General features: G+C 40.2%; 2 protein-coding genes across 3 annotated transcripts in view; one reads left to right on the top strand and one right to left on the bottom strand.

Annotated features, from left to right (window-relative positions):
- The window catches only part of LRRTM3 (leucine rich repeat transmembrane neuronal 3), a 212,452-nt gene extending 201,199 nt beyond the window's left edge, over window positions 1-11,253 (top strand). For both annotated transcript variants that reach the window (XM_019507882.1, XM_019507881.1), the window contains one exon: window positions 9,035-11,253. In XM_019507882.1, coding sequence (XP_019363427.1) covers window positions 9,035-9,244 — 210 coding nt within the window. In that variant the 3' untranslated portion in view covers window positions 9,245-11,253. The remainder of the gene's footprint in view (window positions 1-9,034) is intronic.
- LOC109290918 (catenin alpha-3-like) overlaps window positions 1-23,590 on the bottom strand; it is a 793,541-nt gene that overhangs the window by 430,994 nt on the left and 338,957 nt on the right. The gene's annotated exons all lie outside the window — the stretch shown is intronic.

Raw genomic sequence — 23,590 nt, 5'->3', positions numbered from 1 at the left:
CCATTTCTGATTGCAGAACCAAGTGTTTCTTCACTCTCTTTAAGTTTCACTTTCATTCTACTGTTGCTAATAACAAAACAATAAAATAAGATGTCAGTATAATAGTTAAATACACTAACAAAACTCATGAAAACACTCTGGAGTATGCACCAGGCCAGATATTCAGATTTTAATTGAGGGTGTGGCGCACAGATTTTTAACAGGTCTAAGATACCACAGGCCACATTGCAACAAAGCTGTTCAAAAATGTATGCCAAGCCTCAGCTGTTAGTTCCAACATATAGGCACAGAATCTAATTGTAGATACAGTATCATCCTGTAAAGTTCTCATCTGTCTTGATAAATGTGTTAAATTTCTCTGTATTAACAATTCTGACTGAAATATGGGCAATAGTATGTCTTGCATTTGAAGCCAGATTGTATAATATTTTGTCTGGTTTCCAAATAGAGGTAGGAGTATGGCTTGGCATAAAGGAATCAGGGCCATATGCTACCTTCTGGCTGTGCAAGAAAAGGGCAACAAAATTTTAACTAAATGGACCAAAAAAGCAAAGAAAAAGGGACTGCACAGCTACACGCTTCTCATTTCCCACTGGCCCAACAAAATTCTATGTGGATGCTCCTTGGGGAATGGGCTAACCATGTCAGAAGGGAGCAGTCTGAAGCTGGAGGCAGTGTCTGGCTTAGATATCTAGGTTTTTCCACATTGTTCCTAGTTAACATCACAGGATTTTCATGAACATCGCAACAGGAAGGGCCCTGCCAAGCATCTATTCTTTCATTCATCTTCTCCACTGACCTTGACATTTACATAACATTGTTGGAAGTTTTAGTCCAGATGGTATAAATTGGTTTAGCTCTATTGTCACTCTGTTTGTATGCAACTAATTTGGGGACAATTTTTCCCCTAGTGTAATTAAGTCTGTCAGCCACTGGTAGAGCGTCTACAAGGTCAGGCAATGAGAGAGAATCCTGTTCCCCAAAGCAGGGAGAGGGGAGTGGAAGGAACATGCCTTTGAATGTGGAGGGGAAGGGCGGACAGGAATTCTTTCCTTCTTTGGGACACCCCTGGCTGCTATTTTGGGACAGTAATGCTCCAGAGAAGAGATAATCCATGGGGGAGGGAAAGTGCTACAAGCAGTGCATCGTGGGATTCTGGAGGACGATTCCCAACTCATATTGGTCTTGTGGAGCCATTTAAAATTACTGTGCAACACAAGCTGTTTTTGGATAAGATAAAGATAATCCTCACCCAAAGGGGATTATCACCAAGATGTTCAGAGTCCACTTAGCTCATCTTTTCCTTCCTTAACTTGTGGACACTCTCATCTTAAAAGCCCTTAGCACATGGGCAAGGTAATGTATAACAACTCCCTAAGAGATTTCACTGCACCAGCCCTTGTTACCCTGCTGGCTTCCACAAAGGAGCAGATCCTTTAGGCCTATTCCTGTCCCCATTTGGGCATTCCTCACTGCTTGTACAGGCCCCTGACATCTTGGCTGTACACAGCAGAACCACACCTGCTATTTTGCCCTGCTTCTCATTTAAAGCTTGCTTTGCTATCTCTACATGACACCGTAGATGAAAACATAGACATACCCCTAATTTACTAAAGCATGTACAGTTATTAACATCCAGTGGTAGAGAACTAGTAGAGATAATCTACATTTTTAGAGAACTGGAGGAGAAATGCTGCTAAATAATGTATTTTTGGATGGTGGGTTTTGTATACAAACCTTGTAAAGAACAGTGCAAGGATGCACCACACAAGGAAACACATGGAAGCACAATGCATCCTTAGCTTCGTTCTTTGCTGAGAGTGATTTAGTGCACCTCATCAAAGGAGTGCAGCATATTTTTTCCATGCACGTGAGCCTGGAATAGGGTAGACCACAACTTTGCCTGCATCCAGCCCAATTGTTCCCAGCAATTTTGTGATGACTGTCTCACAAGGCATATAAAGGGTGTTGGTGGCTTGTTTTCCCTCCTTCAGAGTAAGGTGTAGAAGAGGGAACATAATTCACTCTTTCAAGAACTCACAACATAGAAGAATAGGAAATGTATTGATTGCAGGCAGTTGATTACATTGAAACTGACACTTGAAAAATTGTTAGATGGTCTGTATAGCACAAATGAATGATGCAATATTCTGCTATACCCATAGCAAACTAGTTATTCTCAAAATATTATAGGAAATGGATTTTGAATTGTGAAAAAGTACATTCAAAGTTCTATTTTGAAAGCAAATACTGTGGGGAGGTTTTATAGAGAAACTGCAAAAATGTGAACAGCTTCTTTACATATTGAATTTGAAAGTGCCAGAGTGCCTCCTTAGGTAAATTCACCTCTATTATTTTAAGAACAGCATGAAAAGCTTCATACAATGTTCCACCAAGAAAAAAAATGAGGTGGCTTCTTGAAGTAAGGAGGTTTGTTAATTTTCTTGAATGAACAGATATGGATCAACAACCACATACGGTACGGTATGGTATCTTCACCCATAATAAGTACTTCAAATTCATCATTTAGGAAAGCAGAAGGTACATTTTAAAAAAACTTCAGTTCTCTATTCTATAAATAAAAATTTTTTAATGGGCTTTACTGCTAACCTTCAAGGTGGTAAAGTAGGATCACATGATCTCCTGAATATATCTATATTCTAGGAGAACTGATACTGTAAGTACTGCTGATGTGTGTGCTTCATTCATGAGCAAAAGCAAAGCCTGTTTGGATATATTTCCAACATACCGGGATACAGTAGCATAACTAGGGGTGGGCAAGAAGGGTATCTGCCCCAGGTGCCAAGTTAGGAGGGGGCACCAGAATTCCTCTTCAACCAGGCAGCAAGTGTAGCCCCATGGCTTACTCATGCCAGGAACTCCAAAATAGTCCACCACCACTGCTGCTTTAAGAGCAACAGCCAGGGTTGGCAGAGTTTGTAGCAGCTGCAGGTCAGCTGGGGACAGTTTATGAGTTCCCAGCATAGGTAAGACTGCTGTGCCACCTGCCACACCCTGAACCATGCACTCCCCCCTGCTCACCTGCAGGGTTTACCCAAGGTGCCAACTCTGCAAGTTACTCCTCTGTCTGAACATTTCATTAAAGCTTCATTTCTCATAAAGCCATTATAGAAAAACTTTATAATAATCTTTGAGTATAAACCATTAGGATGTCCAAGGGGCTAAATCCCATTAACTTGGATTTTCTCACTTAAACAAAATAATAATGTTTTCACTGGTGGGTTATATTATGCAACCAGCTTTATCGTCAGTATCACTGTCAACATTTTAATTACTTTTTGTAACTTTTCCTATGTGTGTTCTTCAATCATAAATGCAAATACAGCAGCTTTTTCAATTAATTAATCTTTCATTAATATAAACAAATAAGACATATGCCATTAACATGCTTGATTTCTGGTAAATGTTGATTGCTAAAATGCTAACATGTTTCTTTAAAAAAAGATCAATGTGTGGGATGTGCAACTTCATTTTGCTCATTAAGTAGCTATATAGCCTCTGCTTTCTTTCAGTTGATTCAGTATGCCAATCAACAGTGAAAGTAAAAAAAACGTTTTAACACCAAAAACTGATGATCCTCCTTTAAGATCAGTCATAGAGGTACTGTCTACACAGGAAAATGGAGTTAGTGAGTAGCAAGGTAGGACATTAATTTTTGCACATTATTGCACATTAGATACTCTGCATATGGACACTAAGGACTAGATCCTGTTTAATTTCATAAACCCTAATGACACTTACCAAGTTTGCAGTCTTATTCTAGGTGCAGTCCAAATGCACAATCATCCACATGGCTTGGCCAGAGTGCAAGCCCACTGAGCATGTTCTGTAGGGCTGCATGTTGGCCAAGCTGGTACACAGCCGCATATGCTTGCCCACCAAGGTTCATGTGTACATCCAAACAGCGCTTACACACAGTTTGTGATTCTGTTTTGCCTTCTGGCCTTTGGTGAAGTAGAGACACCCTTGACACCTGTGCTTTTATTTACTAGAAACAAAATGGTGGTGGTGATGGATAAGGATGATCCTTCCATGTTTTAGTTCAATAGCCTTGTCACCCAAAAAGTAGAACTAAGCTCAAGGTCCCCTGCACCCAAAGAGGACTTGAAGCTGTATCTCTTAACTTCCTAGAACAGTGAGCTAACCACTAGATCACAAGTTCAGTACTGTCCTTCTACAGCCTTCTTCTTGAAATGGAGCCACTGCACCCTATATTTTGTAGTCTTTAGGCAAAATAAATGGAGAGTAGTGGGGAGGTTTCTGCTTCATTGGGGCAAGGGTCCACGCTATAACCCAGTGGCCCCTCTCATGCAGTGCAGCAGTCATAGCACTAAGCCACACATCTGATGGCTTGTTCTCTTTCTCCCAGCCCAACAAGTCTCCATCTCTTGGCTGCCTAAAGGAACAATTTTAAAAGGAAGCATGGTGAGGGTGTTGGGTAATACCTAAGTTGTGGCCTGGTCGCTAGAGCAGTGTGTGGAAGAGCAGGAGATTTAGACTGAAATCCATTCCAACTGAGGACCTAAGTCTCCTACTTCCTGGGTGAGTGCCCTAACTACTAAGCTATTGAGCTAAAACATGGGAGGACTGCAGATATGGATGGAAAGGCCCTGTTCCTGCAGTGCTTAACACTGCTAGCTGTGGGTTTTTGCTTGGCTTCATTTTTGATCTCCCCGTAATTCCACACTAAGGTATGGGAATGCAAACAAATTACTGGGTAGTAAAAGCAATTTACTAATTTAAAAGAAAGTGGGCTTCACTGCACATCAGCTATTCTGCAGTAATTGCCCAGGTACATGAGCTTACCCTACAATAAAAGGAAACAAGGCTTTTTCCTTGAAGAATAAACCAATGTGTGTTCACTGTAAATATGAGCAGTTACCTTGGAGAAGGTGACATGCAGTAAAGCCATGTCCTCCTTTGCCTTAGAGTAATTGTTAATCTGCCCCCCGTGCCCTAAAAGTGTTTTTGTGAAATGTAGAGTGTCCATATAGGCATTAATATTGAAGGACCAGTGTTGCACAAATTCACACCTTAGCTTACTGCCCAATAACTTCCCTGTGCAGATAAGTTATGAGTGGATTCCTAAAGTGTTATGCACTTAATAAAAGCAAGTAACTTAATTCTGTCAGAGAACACAGTGAAATTGTAAAGAACATCATACATTTTAGGGACAGGCAAGAATTCTTGAGGGTGATCTCATTTTATTGGACCAACTGCATTGTTGGGATAGACACAGACAAGCTTTCAAGTCACACAGTACCCTTCCTCATGAGACTTGAAGAAGGGTACTGCATTAGCTGAAAGCTTGTCTCCGGCTATCCCAAACATGAAGTTAGTCCAGTAAAAGGATATCATCCACAAGAATTCCGGCCTCTTACATATTTCCTGGACTATCACAGTAACGATATCACCTCAACACGACCAAAAACTTTAAGAACAATTTTTGTAACATTAATATATATTTTCTAATCATAATGGGTCATCAAAAGAAAATTAGGACTTTTTAAAATGAAAAGCAATTGATACAAAGAGACCAAAACCAGAAGTGGCGTAGTCTGCAGAATTAAAGTGGATATTTGAAAAATCTACATTTCAGTAAATGGCTTCCTGTAGAGCTGAAGGAAGTACACCTATTTATAAGCCTTGTAGCAAAAAATTAAAAAACCCCAAAAGTCCTTGTGCTCCATTATGGACCCCTGTCCTTAAAACTGAATCCTTTCAGGTGAACATTTACACCTGTACAGAGCCTCTGCAATGGGATGCTATATGGGTACAAGTCCACAAGGTTCCAACTGCAGGATCAGGGCTCTAGTGAATATTGCAGATAACATGTGGTCATTGATCAGATTTATTATTCCAGATGATTTTTTTAAAACTAGGGAAGGAAAATCAAGGATCCATAACCAAAACTGTGCAAAACAAATACATTGTGTAACAATAAACAAATATGCTCTGATATTTTCCTTTTCAGGTGAATAAAGCATGAACCTCTAGCAACTCCTGTATAAGTTACAAGTGGAACAAAGTTTTAACTTATCACAAAGCTAAATAATAATTTAGAAAACATTTGCCTTCTCTTGCCAGCATAAATGTTTATTCATTTCTCGCATTTTCAGAAGAGATCTGTTCTCACCAAAGATTAATTGACTGGCAAGACTACATTATGGAGAGTTGGAAGTTTCTGTTATGGACTCATTACAGAGATATTTTGGCTATTATACGTTAACTCCACTCTACATCTCCCTTTAGTTCTTCAAATGTCATGAATAAAATTAACTTTAATAGGGATGCTTTCTGATCAAAGCTTAGGCATATTTTTTTAATGTCTTACCTATGGATGCAGAGTCCTCATGCTTTGAACTAGTTCAATGTAGACACAGATCTAACTAGAGAGTGACCATTCTTTAGTTGGTAAGTCTCTGACAGGTTGAGGCACAGACGCAACATTGTAGAGCATGGATGATTTGCAATTCAGCACTGTGGGTGGACAGCTTAATTAGTTGTCAGTGGACTACTAGAAATAAATAACTAAAAGCTAAAACCCAGTACAGAGTCACAGACTACACATTGCATATTAACTATGGAATTAAATACAAAGGCCAAATATAAGGGCTCTGATTTAGTATTTGTCCTGCCACCTTTTGAGACTATGCTCTAAGAGGATGATTCAAAATAACCTGTAGGTGTCAAAGATCCCTATAGATTAAATTAAGAAACTTTAGAGATGCCTAAGAGTGATTCAACTTTTAACAGCTAGGCACTCTATACAGAGAACAAGAAGCATTAGAGTCTTCCAGAGAGTGATTTAGAAACACCACAGGTGCACAAAAGTAGCAAATGATAAGAAAAACCATGTCAGGGTACTTCCCTTTCTTTCAGTTGAAGCTGAAAGACTTGGTAGCCAAGACTGCAAGAGTCACTGAGGAGTAGAAGAGTGATTTGTGTAGAGTCTGTCTATATAACCTAGCAGTTTTGACCCTCTCTTTTGGAGAGGACAGCCCTGGGTTCCCATCCTGTTGAAAAGGGTATTTCTACTTTTCAAGTGATGATTATGCAACAAAAAAGGCACAAACAGCCTTGGGAGTGCCTGTGGAATTCAGGGTTCATGGCTCTGCTATAGTTTTTTTCCATTTCTCAAGCAATGACTATTGTAAAATGCAAAAGCAGTGTTGGAAGCAGTCATCCAAACCAAAGCTCTTCCCTCCAGAAGGAATACCGTAACCACCAAGATGCTTTTCAAGCATGAGCAGAAGCCTTAACATAAGCATTGAAAGGACTAGGTTAAGAGTTTACCATTATTCAAAATGAAGGACATGTATACAGTTAGTGACAACATTTATAATGACATTAAATAGTCTGATTTGTATTGCAGCACTGCACTACTACATGAAAACCAAAGAGTGAAAAGCAGCAGAGGAAATCATTTCATTAAAATTTAAGAGACTAGAAAATAATTGCTGTAATCCAGTAAATTAGACTGTTTTTGCATATATTCCTGATGCTAGATTAATATTGTCAGTAATAAGGTTGCCATTTTGTTAAAGGAGCTGAAGGGCAACCTGAGTCAACTGAATGTAAGTATGTGATTAAATGCTTTCCTGAACTGGGGTTTACACTCTGCAGTCAGCACTGACTTCTTAATCATATTATATTACTACATACAGAGACTAAAGACTCAAGGATTCATTTTTTTTTTACATGGAATCAGTCAGAAAGGTTAAGTAAAAGACAAAGTATGTACTGTGGATTATAACAAATTAACAATATAGGTTTTTACAATAATCTTAAAATATCCCTGTTTACATGATAAAACCATCCCAAATATACATCATGCAGTTAATACATCAATATTTAATCATGTTCGTTCCTTAAACACCTTATATTTAGAATTAGTTTTTTATAATTAAAAGAGGAAATACATCAGACTCGGACAGTAGCAGCCATCATTAAATATGCATCTAGGTGCTGCAAGTACCCTTAAACTCAGTTGTATCAATCATCAGTCTTCAGAAAGGGTGAATTTCAAAGCAGCAATGGAACATTAAAATGTGATAAATCTGTAGCATATAGAAAACATAAGTTTTATAACCAACTGGAAATCTGTGGGGAGGGGTTAAATAAAAATACTGAATATGCATGACTCATAACATCCTTTTTAATACAAACGACATCTTTCATATTCTTCATCCTTCATACAGATATTTTTATAGAGTGAAAGAATTATTGGTAGAAATAGTTATAATCCAAAGATTTATCTTTTTCATCTCTGAATCTGAGGTGTATTTGAGATAACTGTATATTTCAGGTTCTTAAACAGACTAAAAAAAACTGTCAAAGATGAAAGAAAATTTGAATGACTTGTCAGTCTAAAATAAAATAAAATCATGTGGTGGGGAGGAAGAAGCTTCCAAGTTATTGGTAGTTGTTTCATCAAACTGGCCTCTTACCTGTGGAGTCCTGCTGGTTTCAAATTTATACTGGATACAAATCTAGGTGTTTCAAATTTATACTGGATACAAATCTAGGTAAACATGATAGTCTCTAGATATTTGTCTACATTGAAAAGATGCCATGAAGTATGATATATTCAAGAAAGGTCCTATAATCACTTACAGTTGGGAAGTCAGGCAAATTCTACTTGAAAGATTCCATAGCTTCCCAATTAAGTAGTATTAATTCCATAGTCCCACTAAGTAGTACCTTCCCCTATATATTTTCTAGCATTGAATGCATACATTATGAAGATTATTTGTCTTGGTCTTCATCCATAAGACCAGCTCAGTACACATGTGTGCAATCACACACACACTTCTAGATATAAATACTCAGGCCCAGGACTAGGCAGCCAGCTTTGAACAACATTAACAAAGATATATATGTATGGGAATTCTCACAGTCAGCATGCCTCTAGCCAATGTTTTCAAATAATCATTGTCTTGACCAACAGATTCACATACACAAAAGTTGATATGTCTTTTGTTAACTATTCTTCATATTCATTTCCTCCCAGATACCTTTATCTATGAATGTTTCAACATTTCTAGCATACGACCAGCCAACAATAAGTTACTGTGGCATACATCATGAACTTCTCTCTCATAAGCCCTATGAATTGAATGCACAGGAAGAAACAATGGAAACACACCTAGAGACTGATCTGGATTTGAGCACAATAACAACAACGGCAAGAATCAGTGAACACAATCAGCCACTGGCGTAACTTATTTTACTTGTAGCAGAAAGCTGTAATCAAACTTGAAGTAAGATGAAGTACAAAATAATGGAAACATTCTGATATGGATTCTAAAATCCCTATTCGATCAAAAGAAGAACCAAGAGTTGCAGATGAGGACATGAATTGTTTCAAGTCTACAATTCGTAATTAGCTAAGTTGTGCAGTATTTTTTGACTTAAAGCAGAGTATGACCCTTAAAGTGAATCTTTTTTCAAAACTCATCCTACCTACCTGTAAATCTGTACAGATGTAATGTATTTTTCATATTGTAAAGTTTCAATTACCAAGAACAGCTGGTATGTACAGTACCATAATTTAATTACATCTTACTTTACAAATTTCAGTTTCGAAAGTTTTAAATTAACAAAAGTTATTTCTTGTGTTATTCAGTTATGTTGTTTTGTAGGGACTGTTTTGTTACTGCTTTTGTGCCCAGAAAACTTTACTCTAAAATTCTGTGCTGTGCAGAACATGATTTTTACCATGCTTACTGCGTAGAATTTTATCTACTTGTTCCAGAAATAATACATTAACCAAAAGGATGGTTTAATTGTTCAAGCTTGTGAGCGATTCTTCAATACGTAGACAAGTTTTCTTATAAATGAAAACTCAAAGAATTTTTTTAACAGTTCTTCTCAGACTTAACTGATGCCTTGAATTACAGCCTGATTTCTAAAGCAGTGAAATGTAATGATAAAGAGGGATATTTTAACAACACATTTCTGAATGAATGGCTCATTATTTTATTCTTTTGTGTAGTATTGTATTAAAGAAAAAATGAACTGTGGACAACGCTACAATGGAAACAAAGGCAGTAACCACAGCAATGAGGTTTCATACCCTTAGAAGATGCAGCTATTAATTGCCAAGGATAAAGTTGTATTAAGTCTCATTGCAATTCATCATCAAGTGGGTGGGTAGTCATAAGGTAGTCAGCTATCTCTACAAGGTTTTCTCTAAAAGAAATACCTGCGAACTCAGGCATCTCTGAATTTTATTTAAAAGTTTCATCTGTAAATGTTAGAAACCATTTGAAAAACCATCTTGAAGAAGACAAGGTTCTTTGGGTAAATGTGATATATTTTATTAGACCAACTAAATAATTGGAAAAATTGTTCTTTGCAAGCTTTTGGGCACAAACACCCTTCTTCTTGAAGAAGATGCACAAAAAACTTAAGTGATTTTCTTCTTACCCACAACATAGCATTTTGAATATGACATTAAAATTTCACAAGTAGGGCATTAGGGCCAAACTCTACTTCTATTAAAGTCAATTGCCATTGACATCAGTGGGGACAGGAACAAGCCATCAAACAGTAATCTCTCCCTGGTGCGTACAGTTAAACTACTCCTAGCACTTAAAATATTTCTCAAAAGGTGAAAAACTAACCTTTTTTAAAAAATATGCATTAATCTGGAAAACAAAAAGGTAAAAATTAATAGTCTCTTAATATTATGGTAGTTCAATTTACCAAAAAAATCTTTAAATATTAAAATAGTAATATTAAATCTATAGCAAATCATATCCTCTTTTGATTTAACTAGCATTTGATCTTTGCATTGAAGAATTCTTATATTTTATTCTTTAAGTTTTAAAGCTTCAAAATCTCTTCTAATACCATATTAAGATAAATTTAATTATTGTATACTCACACCATAATCATGAAAAATTACATAAATCAGAAAATCCATTCGCCATGCTGACTGGTTAAAATTAGGAAGGGAAATATGTGGCTTTCAAAAGTTGAGACATGAGTTTCATATAGTACTAGCAACTTTTTTATAATAAAGAAAAAATATATAACCATAAATCTATTTTTCTGAATGTTTCTCCCACTATATTTTAGTGTTGCTTCAAGCATAAAACTGAAATTTAAAATTGCAGTTCAGTTATTTGTACAAAAGTATAAGGCAACTATTATAAGAAAAAATACCTTCAGAATATTGTTAACAAAGGAATTTGCATTCACTATCTTTTAAATGGAAAAAAATTGTCAAAATAGAGCACATTGTATCGGTTATTTATTTAGCATCTTAGATTTTGTAACATTTTGCATAAATTATTTGCTATTCAACATATTATTTGTCATTTTTGAGACTTATCTTAACTTTCACTATTTTTCAGTTCCCTATTTTTTCACTGCATTGACAGGATGGTTTCTTGAATATCTGATCCTTGCCTATAATTTTCAAATTTTACTATGCACAATTTGAAAATGTTAAAGTGAATTATAAAAGGGAACAACCCTGGAGTCTTAAAATTATATTTGGGCTTTAGAAAAAAATTACCTCCTATTACTTGAATCATTTTATTATTCAAGGGTTTACATTCAGTTGTCCTAGTATGTATATGTGGTCTATATAGTTGGGCTAAAATAAGAACACCAATTCCCCCCAAAAGGGTCAGTTTGGTTACCTTATTCCTGCATGTCCTTTTATGTTCTATACATTCTTTATTCCTACTGTTACCTCCTCCCACTTAATTTCCCTCAAACATTTATGATAAAAATATAAGGCCCACACTCCCTGCCACTGCTTTAAAATCTCATATCTTCAAGGATTCCACACATTTCTTCCATTTGGGGCACCAAACAATGTGAAAATCTGAAATGGGGAGGATGGGTTTATGAGCACATTCTACAATACTTGGCAACACAACTTCAGGAGAAGGCCATAGCTCAACAGCTGGTGTGAAAACAACAGTGGGTGACTACTCAGCTACTATTTTGCCATAATGACCAATACCAGGATCAGCAAATCTGATAACTCCCCGGTGACCATGCTCAGCTTTATTATCCCAAGAGATTCCTAGTAACATTCCAGGTGGCTACAGCTTTTCATTTCAGGTGGCCACAGCTCCTCAGTGGCCCAAGTGGAAGTGGAACACCTAGCTGGCCCTGATGAAGTCTTACCGGCATATCTGGATATGATTGTTTTAGTTGACAACATGCATCTGAAAGCTACTATTCTGAACAAAAAGGATATCTGCCAAGAGGACTAAAGGTGACAGTTTTGCTATGAGACGCCTTCTAACAAGAAGCTTTTTATTTCACAGCAATGTTTTCCAACCAAAGAAAGGGAAACAAACTGGCACTTTCACTTTTGCAAAAGCAGGAATAAGTTACCTGAACATTAATGACAGTTTTTAGGTCCCATTTTTGTTTTGTTAGAGAAGAATGACAAGTCTGTTTCTTTAGCCAAATTGTCAAAGTCCTTGTTAAAAATCCTTACATATGATACAAATCTCATTTTTTATATTTTTTTCACTACCTGATCAGCACCTTGATAAGTGTGCTCAGGGAGACCAAAATTAAGTCAAAAAGACTCCCCAGATGCACTGAGAAGTTCATATTTGCATGTAACCTCCTAAACATCTCCCTAGAGTATCATGAAGTGCTCAGACTAACTACAGAAGAGAATGGATGAATAGAAAGATGCACATGTGGGTATGAGATACATGTATGTCACATGGGGAAGGGGCTAATATTTGGGGATCTTCCATAGGAGCTATGAGATGTTCCTACTTAATCACAAAGGGCAGAATGGACAGGAAGTCTGCATCATGCAACTCTGAAACCATGGATGTATATACCTATAATCCATAGAAATAGGAGCGGTATGCAAAATACTGTGTTTTCTTGCAGATGATCTGCCTCTTTGGTTTTCCCCAAAACCAGCTAATGAAAATTAGGGTATGAAAGAAAAAGGGGTCCCCACAAGTCCAGAAATTTGGTGGTAGCATTAATTGGGTTGGCTTTGGGATCCATGGGAGGTCTCCTGGCTAGACGACATGGCTCTGCACACAAGATCAAGCCGGGGCTGGGACCAGTCTGTGGCTGGACCTGCACGTGGCAGCAGACCTGAGACATGGGGTCACAGGCACTGACCCAGTGGTCTGGGTCATACCCACCCAGCACACAATCCTGGAGATAAGGAATAGGGTTGGACACTGCACAAAGACCTGATATCACCATGCCAGTCTGCAGGCTTCATCCATCTGGGGTTTCTAGATGCTACTACTCAGTGGATGCATCTACACATGCAAATAACATGCAGAAATAACACACCATGCCAGAGTTTATTGCTCCCAGGCTTACCATTTGAATGTGCACCCAGGACCACAGCACATTGAGCTGGAGCAGGGCAGCCCAAGGTGGCAGGAAGCCCAGGGGGTTAGCCTGCCACCCCAGGGCTGCTCTAACCCAGCTCAACATGCTGTGGAGGAACTGACTGGGGCACAAGGGTGCTCCAGTGCAGGGCTAGCCAGCAGGCAGTCCCTGCACTGAAGCACCCTTGTGTTCTAGCCAGTCAAGTCAGTGTCTACATCTGTGTTGCTATGCACTAAAGAATGTCGCAGTAGGATAACATTAGTATTTACAAGTACTATCCTAAGGAAAAATTTGTTAGTTTACTGTCGCTTAATAGGGCCACACATGTAGATGTTAAGGCATTTATTGCAGAGATAATTAGTCAGCTCTGCAGTAAACATCTCATGTAGATGCACCCAGTTTCTGCATGGAAGATTTTTTTTTCTTTTCACTGCCTTCAAAAACAATGTGAATAGTATACATTGGGGCATGCTATATGCAAAATCATATGGTAAGTATAATACTCTAACCTTGGAGAGAGATTGACTAGATGAGGAGGTCAAGCAGGTGAATAAAATTCCAATAATATAGATAAAAATAAACGTAACCAGAATTCTTCCTTTGGTTAAAATGAAAAACAAGAAAACCCTCTGAATGATAAATGGTCCACCTAGGAGTGCAATGAGAGACAGACAGAGCAAAAAGGAAAAAAAATAACAGCAATAATTTAGCTGGTCTCCAGAAAGCAAACAAAAAATGAAAGCCTGTGTTAATGCTGCTACAGTATCCCAAAGCACTTGCTGCTGTACAAAATATTAAAAAGAGACTAGTTGTACAAAGATGTAGGAAGAAACCAATTCCTTTTCTGAAGAACTCTCAGTACAAAAGTTAAAAAGGGGGTAGAGCTGGCAAAAGGGGATATGACCTAGAACAGGGGCGAGCAAAATACACCCTGCGGGCCAGATTCGACCCACCAGGCCATTCTATCTGGCCCACAGAGCCTGTAAAAATTTAGTAAATTAATATTTATTTGTGCTGGCTCCCTGTCAAAGCTCGCTGGAGCAACGGTCAGTAGAACCCAGAGGAAACCCTCAGCAGGCTTGCAGGCTTGAGCATCCCAGCCCTGCCCACCCTCAGCCAGTTCCCTGCTTTCCTGCCCGGGCCTTACTCCAGCACCACATGGCTGTGGCTCCCAGCTGCATCCCCAGATTGTGGAGCATGGGACCATGCTGGTAGGGGTGGGTATGTGTGTGTGCACGTATGTCGGCAGGCACAGGAGCAGAGTATGTACGTGTCTGTAGGCACATGCCATAGTGTGTGTGTGTGAGTGTGCACGTATGTGCAGGCACAGGGGCAGTGTGTGTGTGTGTGTGTGTGTGTGTGTGTGTGTGTGTGTGTTCATAGGGTGAGTCCCACATACATGCCCCTCCATACACATGTACCTATGCCTCCCCTTGCACTGCCATACACAAACCCCAGCCACCCTCCCCCATACCCACCCACACCTCACATACCCACACACCCACAGCCCCCACAAACCTATAAGCACCCCCAACAATATACAAGAATATGACTTAATTTTAAGCTATGGTGCAGTCATCTCTGCATACACACAAATACATGTGCAGTCACCTCTACACAAATACATGTAAATCAGGACAAAAATATTTTTTGAAATCAAATTAAAGTTGTAGATGATCACTTTTTAGAATATAATTTGGTATTTTTCTGGTTCTGAGATGACAAAATCCGGGGACAAGGGGAGGAACTTCTGGTGGCAAAGGTCAAGCGCTAGGGGGTGGGACTTCTGGTCGCAAGATGGTGACCAGGGGCCGGAGCACCTTTCAAGGGGCAGGGCTACCCATGCAGCCCTTGACCACTTGCCAAAACTCAGTAAGCGGCCCTCCACCCAAAATAATTGCCCACCCTGACCTAGAATAACTTTTTTAAAGGTTTCAGTTTATTCAGTACATATCTTTTCTAGCTCCATTTCTATCTTGTCATTATTGCTGGCTTTATAATCAAATTGGAATGTGCAGTAATAGAAGATGATTTAATTACATTGACAAACCAAAAATGTACTTCCCAAACAAACCTCTATATTTTCAGCAACAATTTAACAAATAAAAAAGAGACTGAGCCTATATGTTATTAATTTAAAGAAGGACATTTTCATATATTATGTCTCCTTGCATTAAGATCTGGAAAACAATAAAAACAGACTCAACAACAAGATCAACCTCCACTTTACAATTAAGTGACACCAGCAGCCATATCCTGATAAAGCATTATATCCCAAGGAAGCTGGGAATATTTGTGATGCTTAGAAAACACAAACTAATTATAAGGGTGACCTCTATCAATAAAGAAAAGTCAATGATGGACCAGAACTCAAGTCCTATCAACATTGCATGCAACTTGACATGATGTTATGCTTCTGAAGCAGTCTCCTGAGTGAGCTGATTACTAGTAGCTGAGTAGGTAACAAATGACGGCTGGAGGAGGATAATTCTGTTCCATAAGAAATGCTGAGCTTTTAGAATTAGCTTGTGTTGAATATTGGAATGAAAGCAAAATCTTTGAAATATTTTCCTGAAAAAAGGAACTGTCAAATTTCTGCCATCTATTTTTATTATTTTCTGAAGTCCAAGCTCTCTATTTCTTTCTCCCTTCCCCAATGTGTTTGAAGCTTGTTGATTAGGGCACTGACCAAAAATGTAGAAAAACTAAATTCAAGTCCCAGCTCTGACTGATTCGTAAGAGCATGGGTGTAAGGGTTTATCTCCAATCACTGAATCAAGCAGATTCCAGATCTGAACCAGGATTTTCTACATCATGGGGCAGTAGCCTTGGCTGTGGAAATGGGAGTCTTCTCCTTCCAAAAAAATCCCATCAAAACCAGTCTCTACTATATAATGAAACGTTTGGCATTTTGCCACAAATATTCCAACCATGCCTAGCTGGAACATTCAGACTCAGTTTCTCAGGCCGTTCTTCCATATCTGCAGCAAGAAACTGGAAGAGAGCCATGAGTCACCATTTCAGTTTCCATGTGATGCATTTGGCCTCGGAATTTCTTTTTGGATAACCTGAATCTAAATGATTATTGAACAAAACTTTGAGTTAAGATCAATTTTGCTTCCCTTCTGAATTTTCCTTTAAAGAATTGTAAGAATTAATTTATGAATACACTGTTGGCTAAAAGATGTTACCTCATTACACTTTCTATTAACACAATTTGAACACAACCATTCACAATAAAAGACAAACTTTCTTCACAGGACTACAGACCCTTGGGTTACAACTCTGGTATGTTACAGTTGGTATAAAATCAGCAGAAGGATTCCCCTATTTTTCCTTAAATGCAAAATTATAATGGAAAAATACATAAAACTATGAACCCAAAGAAAATAAAAGCCAATTCACAATCAACATACGTGCATGTAGAGTTCAATAGCTATGTAAGATGTATCCCTTGTTAAATGTCTGTCTGTATCAGATGAGCCTGAACAAAATAATGACAACTTCTGCTCCAAAGAATTTCAAAAACTACTGTACTATGTCTCAGTACCATTGGGCCGGCACACCTTTTATGCATTATATGCTAACATAAAATGTGTGGGTGTTGGCTGTGCATGAAATTTCATTATTAACCTTCTTTACTTAAAAAGTAGATTTGAATAGAAAATGGAACTTTTACTAAAATGAATAATATAATGATATACTGATAATGATAAAAACCTAACAAAAACAAAACACTTAGACTAGATAAAACATCCACTGGTGTAAAATGGAAGTTTTTCCATTGACTGCAATAAGTGCAAGGATTTTTTTGTAAACCTCATTGCCACAAAAGATTGTAGAAGCAGATATTATAACCAGGTTCAAAAGAGGGATTGGACAAATTGGGACAGTGACAAGTCCATTAGGATCTGTTAAACAGAACAATCAAGGATGTATCCTCTGATATTCATAGATGTTTGGGTTAGAAGGAACAGCAAATCATCAAGTCTGACCCCCTGTCCTGGAAGGAGCGCTGGGGTCAGACGACCCCAGCCACGTGTATGTCTAGCCTGCTTTTAAAAACCCACAAGTTAAGGGAAAGCACCACCTCCCTTGGAAGCCCATTCCAGATTTTGGTAATCCTTACCGTAAAGAAGTTCTTCCTGATGTTCAACCTAAATCTGCTCTACGTCAGTTTGTGGCCGTTGTTCCTAGTTACTCCAAGGGGTGCCTGATAAACAGAGCAGTTTTTATTGCTTGGTGTCCCCCTACCCCCCGATGAATTTGTAGGCAGCCATAAAATCACCTCTCAGTCTTCTCTTGTGGAGGCCGAAGAGACCCAGGGCCCTCAATCTCTCCTCGTAGGGCTTTGCTTGCAGGCCTCTAACCATATGTGCAGCCCTGCTCTGAACCCTCTCGAGGTTGTCCACATCCCTCTTGAAGTGTGGCACTCAAAACTGGATGCAGTACTCCACCTGTGGCCTGACCAATGCTGTATAGAGGGGAAGTATCACCTCCCTGGACCTGTTTGTCGTGCACCTGCTAATGGCTGATATGCTTGATGACAGGGAAGGTCTGACAGGAGATGGGGTCAATCTAGATATGCTCCATTCATAGACAGGCCACAGTTGAAGTATCTCCCCTCTACAACTTCTATTACTTGCCACTGTCAAAGACAGGATCCTGGGATAGATGGACCATTGGTCTGACCTGGTAGTGCCATACTTATGCTCTACTGCAGTGGTGCTCAACCTTTGATCTGCAGGTCAGATCTGACCCATGGGGAGATACACAGATCTGAAATTTGGTGGCAGGGGACCAATGGCAGTGTTATTTGCTGGTCTCTTCTTCCAAATTTCTGGACCCATGGGGAGCCTTGCAAACTGGATGATGTGGACCTGTGAGCTAGATTGTGCTTGTGTGCAATAGAGCTGGCACACAGACAATCCATCACCAGATCTGGTGGGGTCAGATCAGCATATAGATATCCAAATTGATCTATGCATTGGATCTGGTACACAAAATGAAGCCAGGATCAGTTCAGTCCATGGACTGTCTCTGCACCATTTATCTAGCCTGCTGTACCAGAATGCTGAGCACCACTGCTCTAACGGCTTCACAGAGACATCATTATATCAATAAAAAGTTAATGTAATCAATGTTTGTACAATGCTGCAATACACAGTGCTAAAATTAAATTACTACAAATTAAAAGGAATGATACTGTTACTATTGTAATCCCCATCTGGAATAGCAGAAACAACTGTACTTATCATGAAAGAAAGAGATCACTGGTGATTTAGAAACTGTATGCAGGACAAGAATTACACCAATTCTCAACTATCCAAGTAAAAAGGTAAGCTTACGTTGGTTTGGTTTATTCTCCAAAGATTAGAAACATAAAAAGCTGGTGAAAATGTAACTTGTAAAAAAAAAAACATTGACATGACCAGGAAATACCTTGCAAACACAATTTATAAAGTTGTGAACTAGTGATACCTTGCCCCTTCTCAAATGGAATCTTATACAAAATTTACAGCCCAGGGAATTATGCACAGAAAAATTCAAAATTGGAAAGCTTAAAATTATGCAAAATTAATTACATTTTAATTTTTTTTACACATTAAACTAAATATGACACTATTTGAACTTTCTTCAAAATATATGCAAGTACTTTGTATGGTTAGGGATGGGGGTGGGTTGTGTGTGCATTGCAGGCATTTGTGAAGGGATGTGAGGGGTATGTGTGTGGGGGAGTTGTGGGAAGGGTTTGTTGGGGGAGTGGTGAAGGGGTGTGGGAGTTCATGCATGGGGATCACAGGTGGGTGTGGGCCCCCCACCACAGATCCTTCCCCCCATAATGCAAAGCCCCCACTGCTGGTGGCTCAGCAGCAGCAGGTGGCAGGCCCTTGGGGCACTCACAGCTATGGCAGGAAGAGCCCCCAGCAGCAAGTACCTCTGGCTGAGTCCCAGGACCTGCACTTGCTGTCACAGAGTCAGCCCAGCCCAGCCCGTTGGCATCTGTCTTCACACCAAACCAGGCTAGCTCCATGCCAGCATATGGGACTCACAGCACTGCAAGCAGGAGCCGTGTGCCATTGGGCCAAGCCAGCTCCTGCTTGCCTCCACATGCTGTTTCCCGCTGGAGTACTGGAAGCCCCATATGGAGGCATGGAGCTCGCCCGGCCTGACGATGTGCAGTCCACACCCACCCAGAAACCTCACGGCCACCCACATACACCCCCACAGTCACCCACCCCATTCTGCAGATAGGAGCTCCTCTCCCCACTTGCCCAGCTATCCAGTCATGCAGTTCTGTGCCTCCACATGGAGGTGGAGGCACAGAGCCAAGCATGGTTAAATTATGCAATTATGCACAGTCATACCTTTTATGCACAAAATTGCATAGGCACATAATTGCATAGTTCCCCAGGGTGTAAAACTTGTCTTCCTGCTATTTGCTTTTAACCTTAGCAAAATACAAATATTGGAATTATGCATGGATGAGATTTATATCCAACATTTTTTTCTTCCAGGACCACTCCTGTCCCTGCTCTCTAGCTTAAAGAAAAAAATCTTTCCCACCCCCCACCTTCCAAGCAAAAACCCATTGGACTTTCACCTATTCTGATTAACTTAGGCACAAAAATAATTTTGTATCTCTGTTCAGGGTTTAAACATCTGACATTAATGTAGTTCAGTAGAGCAGCCCTGGATTCGTAATGTTGCAGGTTCTAGAATTTGCAACCCTCTTACAACAATCAGTATATATTTTTAAACACTTCAGATGTTCAGAGACTAGGGGGCATGATAGAAATAAATGATTTGGGACTAATAAGGAACTCAGGAACAATAATTGAAAACAAAAGGCAATTAACTTTGAATACACTGCAAAGAAAGAGGATTAACTTGGGGAATCAAGTCGTCCGTAAATAGCTAAGCTAGTTCAAGAGGGGCCATGGATTGGCAAGACTGATGAAAAATCAAGACAATGACATTTCTGTATTCTTTGAAGAGAGGCTTATGAAGCTGGGCAGTTATTTCTAGTTCTTAAAAACTTATTCAAAGCATGTGGTCCAGTATATATGTCAGCATAGTATAATTGTTTCAGCAGTGTAAGGTACAACAAATGTTATATTTTTTTATCAAATAGAAGGTGCAGAACTCTAGATGGCTAAATGTGTTGTTCTACACCTAGTAACTGTCCTCCCCAATGTCTCCTTACACAGTTGTTATTTTTACACCAGTGTGCCAAATTTTATTAAAATAATTCCATCCCTTAGCCAAATAGTCTCAATTTCCCAAGTACACAGAAGAATTGCTCTGAGAATGCCAGTTCATTGGCAAAGTAACCAACAATACTTCAGTTACGACAAAAGTTACATTGTCTATGGGAACATATGGAAGACTCTCTCATGCACTGGTTTGTTGCTGACAAGGACTAAGAAAGGAAAAACAGATGAAATTTTACTGATAAACCTTTCAGTTTGAGCAGTAAAATGTCACTGTACCCTTTAGCGCCTCTTTAAATATTGATTGGAGGCACTGGATTCACTAAGTACTGAATTCAGTGCCTATATGCTGTGACTACACCCCTCCCCCACTAAAAAAAATCAGCCACTCTATTTTGTTCAAGCTAGTTAAGCAAATGCAATGTACTGTATTGAGATAAACTGGGATCAATGTATATTCATTTAAATAATTTATTCCTATGCATTATAAACACAGTCTTACTAAGGTACAATGTGCAATTGTATTTCAGGGAGTTAGCAACTAACTATGCTACAGTCCAGATTCTAACTTTTCCCACTGTTGCCCTGTGCGGTCAGGCCAACACTCAGGATCTCAATATTGCGCTGTTAGACAGGCAGGTGTGACATAATTGCACATATACAAACACACAAATCAATTAAGTGCATACACACACACACTACCAGCTCAGGCACATACACATCCATACCAGCATAGGCACATGCATACCTATCACCAGTTCAAGCACATACACTATACTTCCCAAAAGTTAGACACAGATCACAGATCACAGGAGAAAGCAGACCTCTTTAACAAATTCTTTCCCTCCATTTTCTTGTGCAGGAACCAGGACTCCCTGACCAAGATTCCAGATGGACTCGGGAGAAATGCCACCAGGCCTAAGGTTGGGGAGGACCAGGTTAGAGAGCTTCTGGAAGGGCTGGACGTGTTCAAATCAGTAGGTCCAGATGCTCACCATCCCAGGGTGTTGAGGGAATTGTCAGGGGTTATTGCGGGGCCCCTAGCATGGCTTTACGAGCACTCATGGTGCTCTGGCCAGGTGCCAGATGACTGGAAGAAAGCCAACATGGTCCCCATCTTTAAAAAAGGGAAGAGGGAGGACCCGGGCAACTATAGGCCCATTAGTCTTACTTCAATCCTGGGGAAACTCTTTGAGAAGATTATCAAGGAGCACATCTGGGATGGGCTAGCAGCAGGGATGATGCTCAAGAGCAACCAGCACAGTTTCTTTAGGGGCAGGTCCTGGCAGACCAACCTGATTGCCTTCTACGCTCAGGTCACAAAAGCATTGGATGCAGGTGTCGTGGTGGATGTAGTCTTTCTGGACTTCAGCAAGGCCTTTGACACTGTCTCCCACTGCATTCTCATTAAAAAACTAGGTGACTGTGGCATTGATGCCTACACAGTCAGATGGATTGCAGATTGGCTGAAGGGTTGCACTCAGAGGGTGATGGTGGATGGGTCATATTTGACCTGGGGAGAAGTGGGCAGCGGAGTCCCCCAGGGCTCGGTCCTTGAGCCCGTGCTGTTCAATTTCTTTATCAGCGATTTGGACGACAGGGTGAAAAGCAACCTGTTTAAATTCACTGATGATACCAAAATTTGGGGTGAGGTGAGCACGCTAGTAGGGAGGGAAAGACTGCAGCAAGACTTGGATAGATTGCAGGGGTGGGCTAGCAAAAACAGGATGCGCTTCAATACTGACAAGTGCAGGATGCTGCACTTGGGCAGTAGTAACCAGCAGCACACTTATAAGATGGGAAACTCCCTTCTGGAGAGCACGGAGGCAGAAAGAGATCTTGGAGTCATTATTGACTCCAAGGTGAACATAGGCCAACAATGCGAGGTCACAGTCAGTAGGGCTAACCGTACCTTGTCGTGCATCCACAGATGCATCTCAAGCAGGGCCAAGGAGGTGATCCTCCCCCTCTATGCGATACTGGTCAGGCCGCAGCTGGAGTACTGCATTCAGTTCTGGGCACCACACTTCAGGAGGGATGTGGACAGCACTGAGAGGGTCTGGAGGAGGGCCACCTGCATGATCCAGGGACAGCAGGGCAGACCCTACGAAAAGAGGCCACGGGACCTTAACCTGTTAAGCCTTCAAAAGAGAAGGCTGAAGGGGGACCTGGTGGCCACGTATAAAGTCACTAGGGGGGACCAGCAGGGTTTGGGAGAGACCTTGTTCCCCCTAGCACCCTCTGGGGTAACAAGGAATAACGGCCACAAGTTGTTAGAGAGTAGATTTAGACTAAACGTCTGAAGGCACTACTTCACAGTCAGGGTGGCTAGGATCTGGAAGCAACTTCCAAGGGAAGTGGTGATGGCTCCTACCCTGGGGGTCTTTAAGAGGAGGCTTGACATCTACCTGGCTGTGGTCATTTGAGCCCGGTTTTTCTCTCCTGCCCAGGGCAGGACATTGGACCTGATAATCTACAAGGTCCCTTCCAAACCTACTTCTATGAATCTATGAATCACTAATTCGTATATCATGCACATAATGCCAAATATATATATATACACACACACACACACTCACCAGTTCACACACATACAACCCACCTACACATACACACAGGTAAGTTCCTAACTTGGATGGTACAATGTGTACGTATGTGCTCGGGGTACCTGGAATACTTGGGGGAAGGTTCAGGTTAGAGAGAGAGAGTGTAGGAAGTGAAAGTTGCCAGACCTAGGATTAGAACCAGTGGATTACAGAGAAGCTGGCTGAGGAACTGAGGTTTGGGTTTAATTAAGGTGGACTGGGGCTAGAAACTGAGGCAGACAGCTGAGATATTCCAGGGGTGGGGGCAGATATGTGGTGGCAAGGAGGAGACAGCCAGGAAAGAAACTGAGGCAGAAACCTGGTTGCTCAGGGGAAAAGGAAAAGGCAGTGAGGATAAGACAGTGGCAAAGAAACAGGGGGTTTGGAGGCAGAGAGGAGCTCAGGACAGGTGTTGGAGGTGGC

This window comes from Gavialis gangeticus, unplaced genomic scaffold (genome assembly GCF_001723915.1).
Source record: "Gavialis gangeticus isolate Ggan-Ray unplaced genomic scaffold, GavGan_comp1, whole genome shotgun sequence".
NCBI classification, from domain to species: Eukaryota; Metazoa; Chordata; order Crocodylia; family Gavialidae; genus Gavialis; species Gavialis gangeticus.
This window is presented reverse-complemented; position numbering and strand designations above follow the sequence as displayed.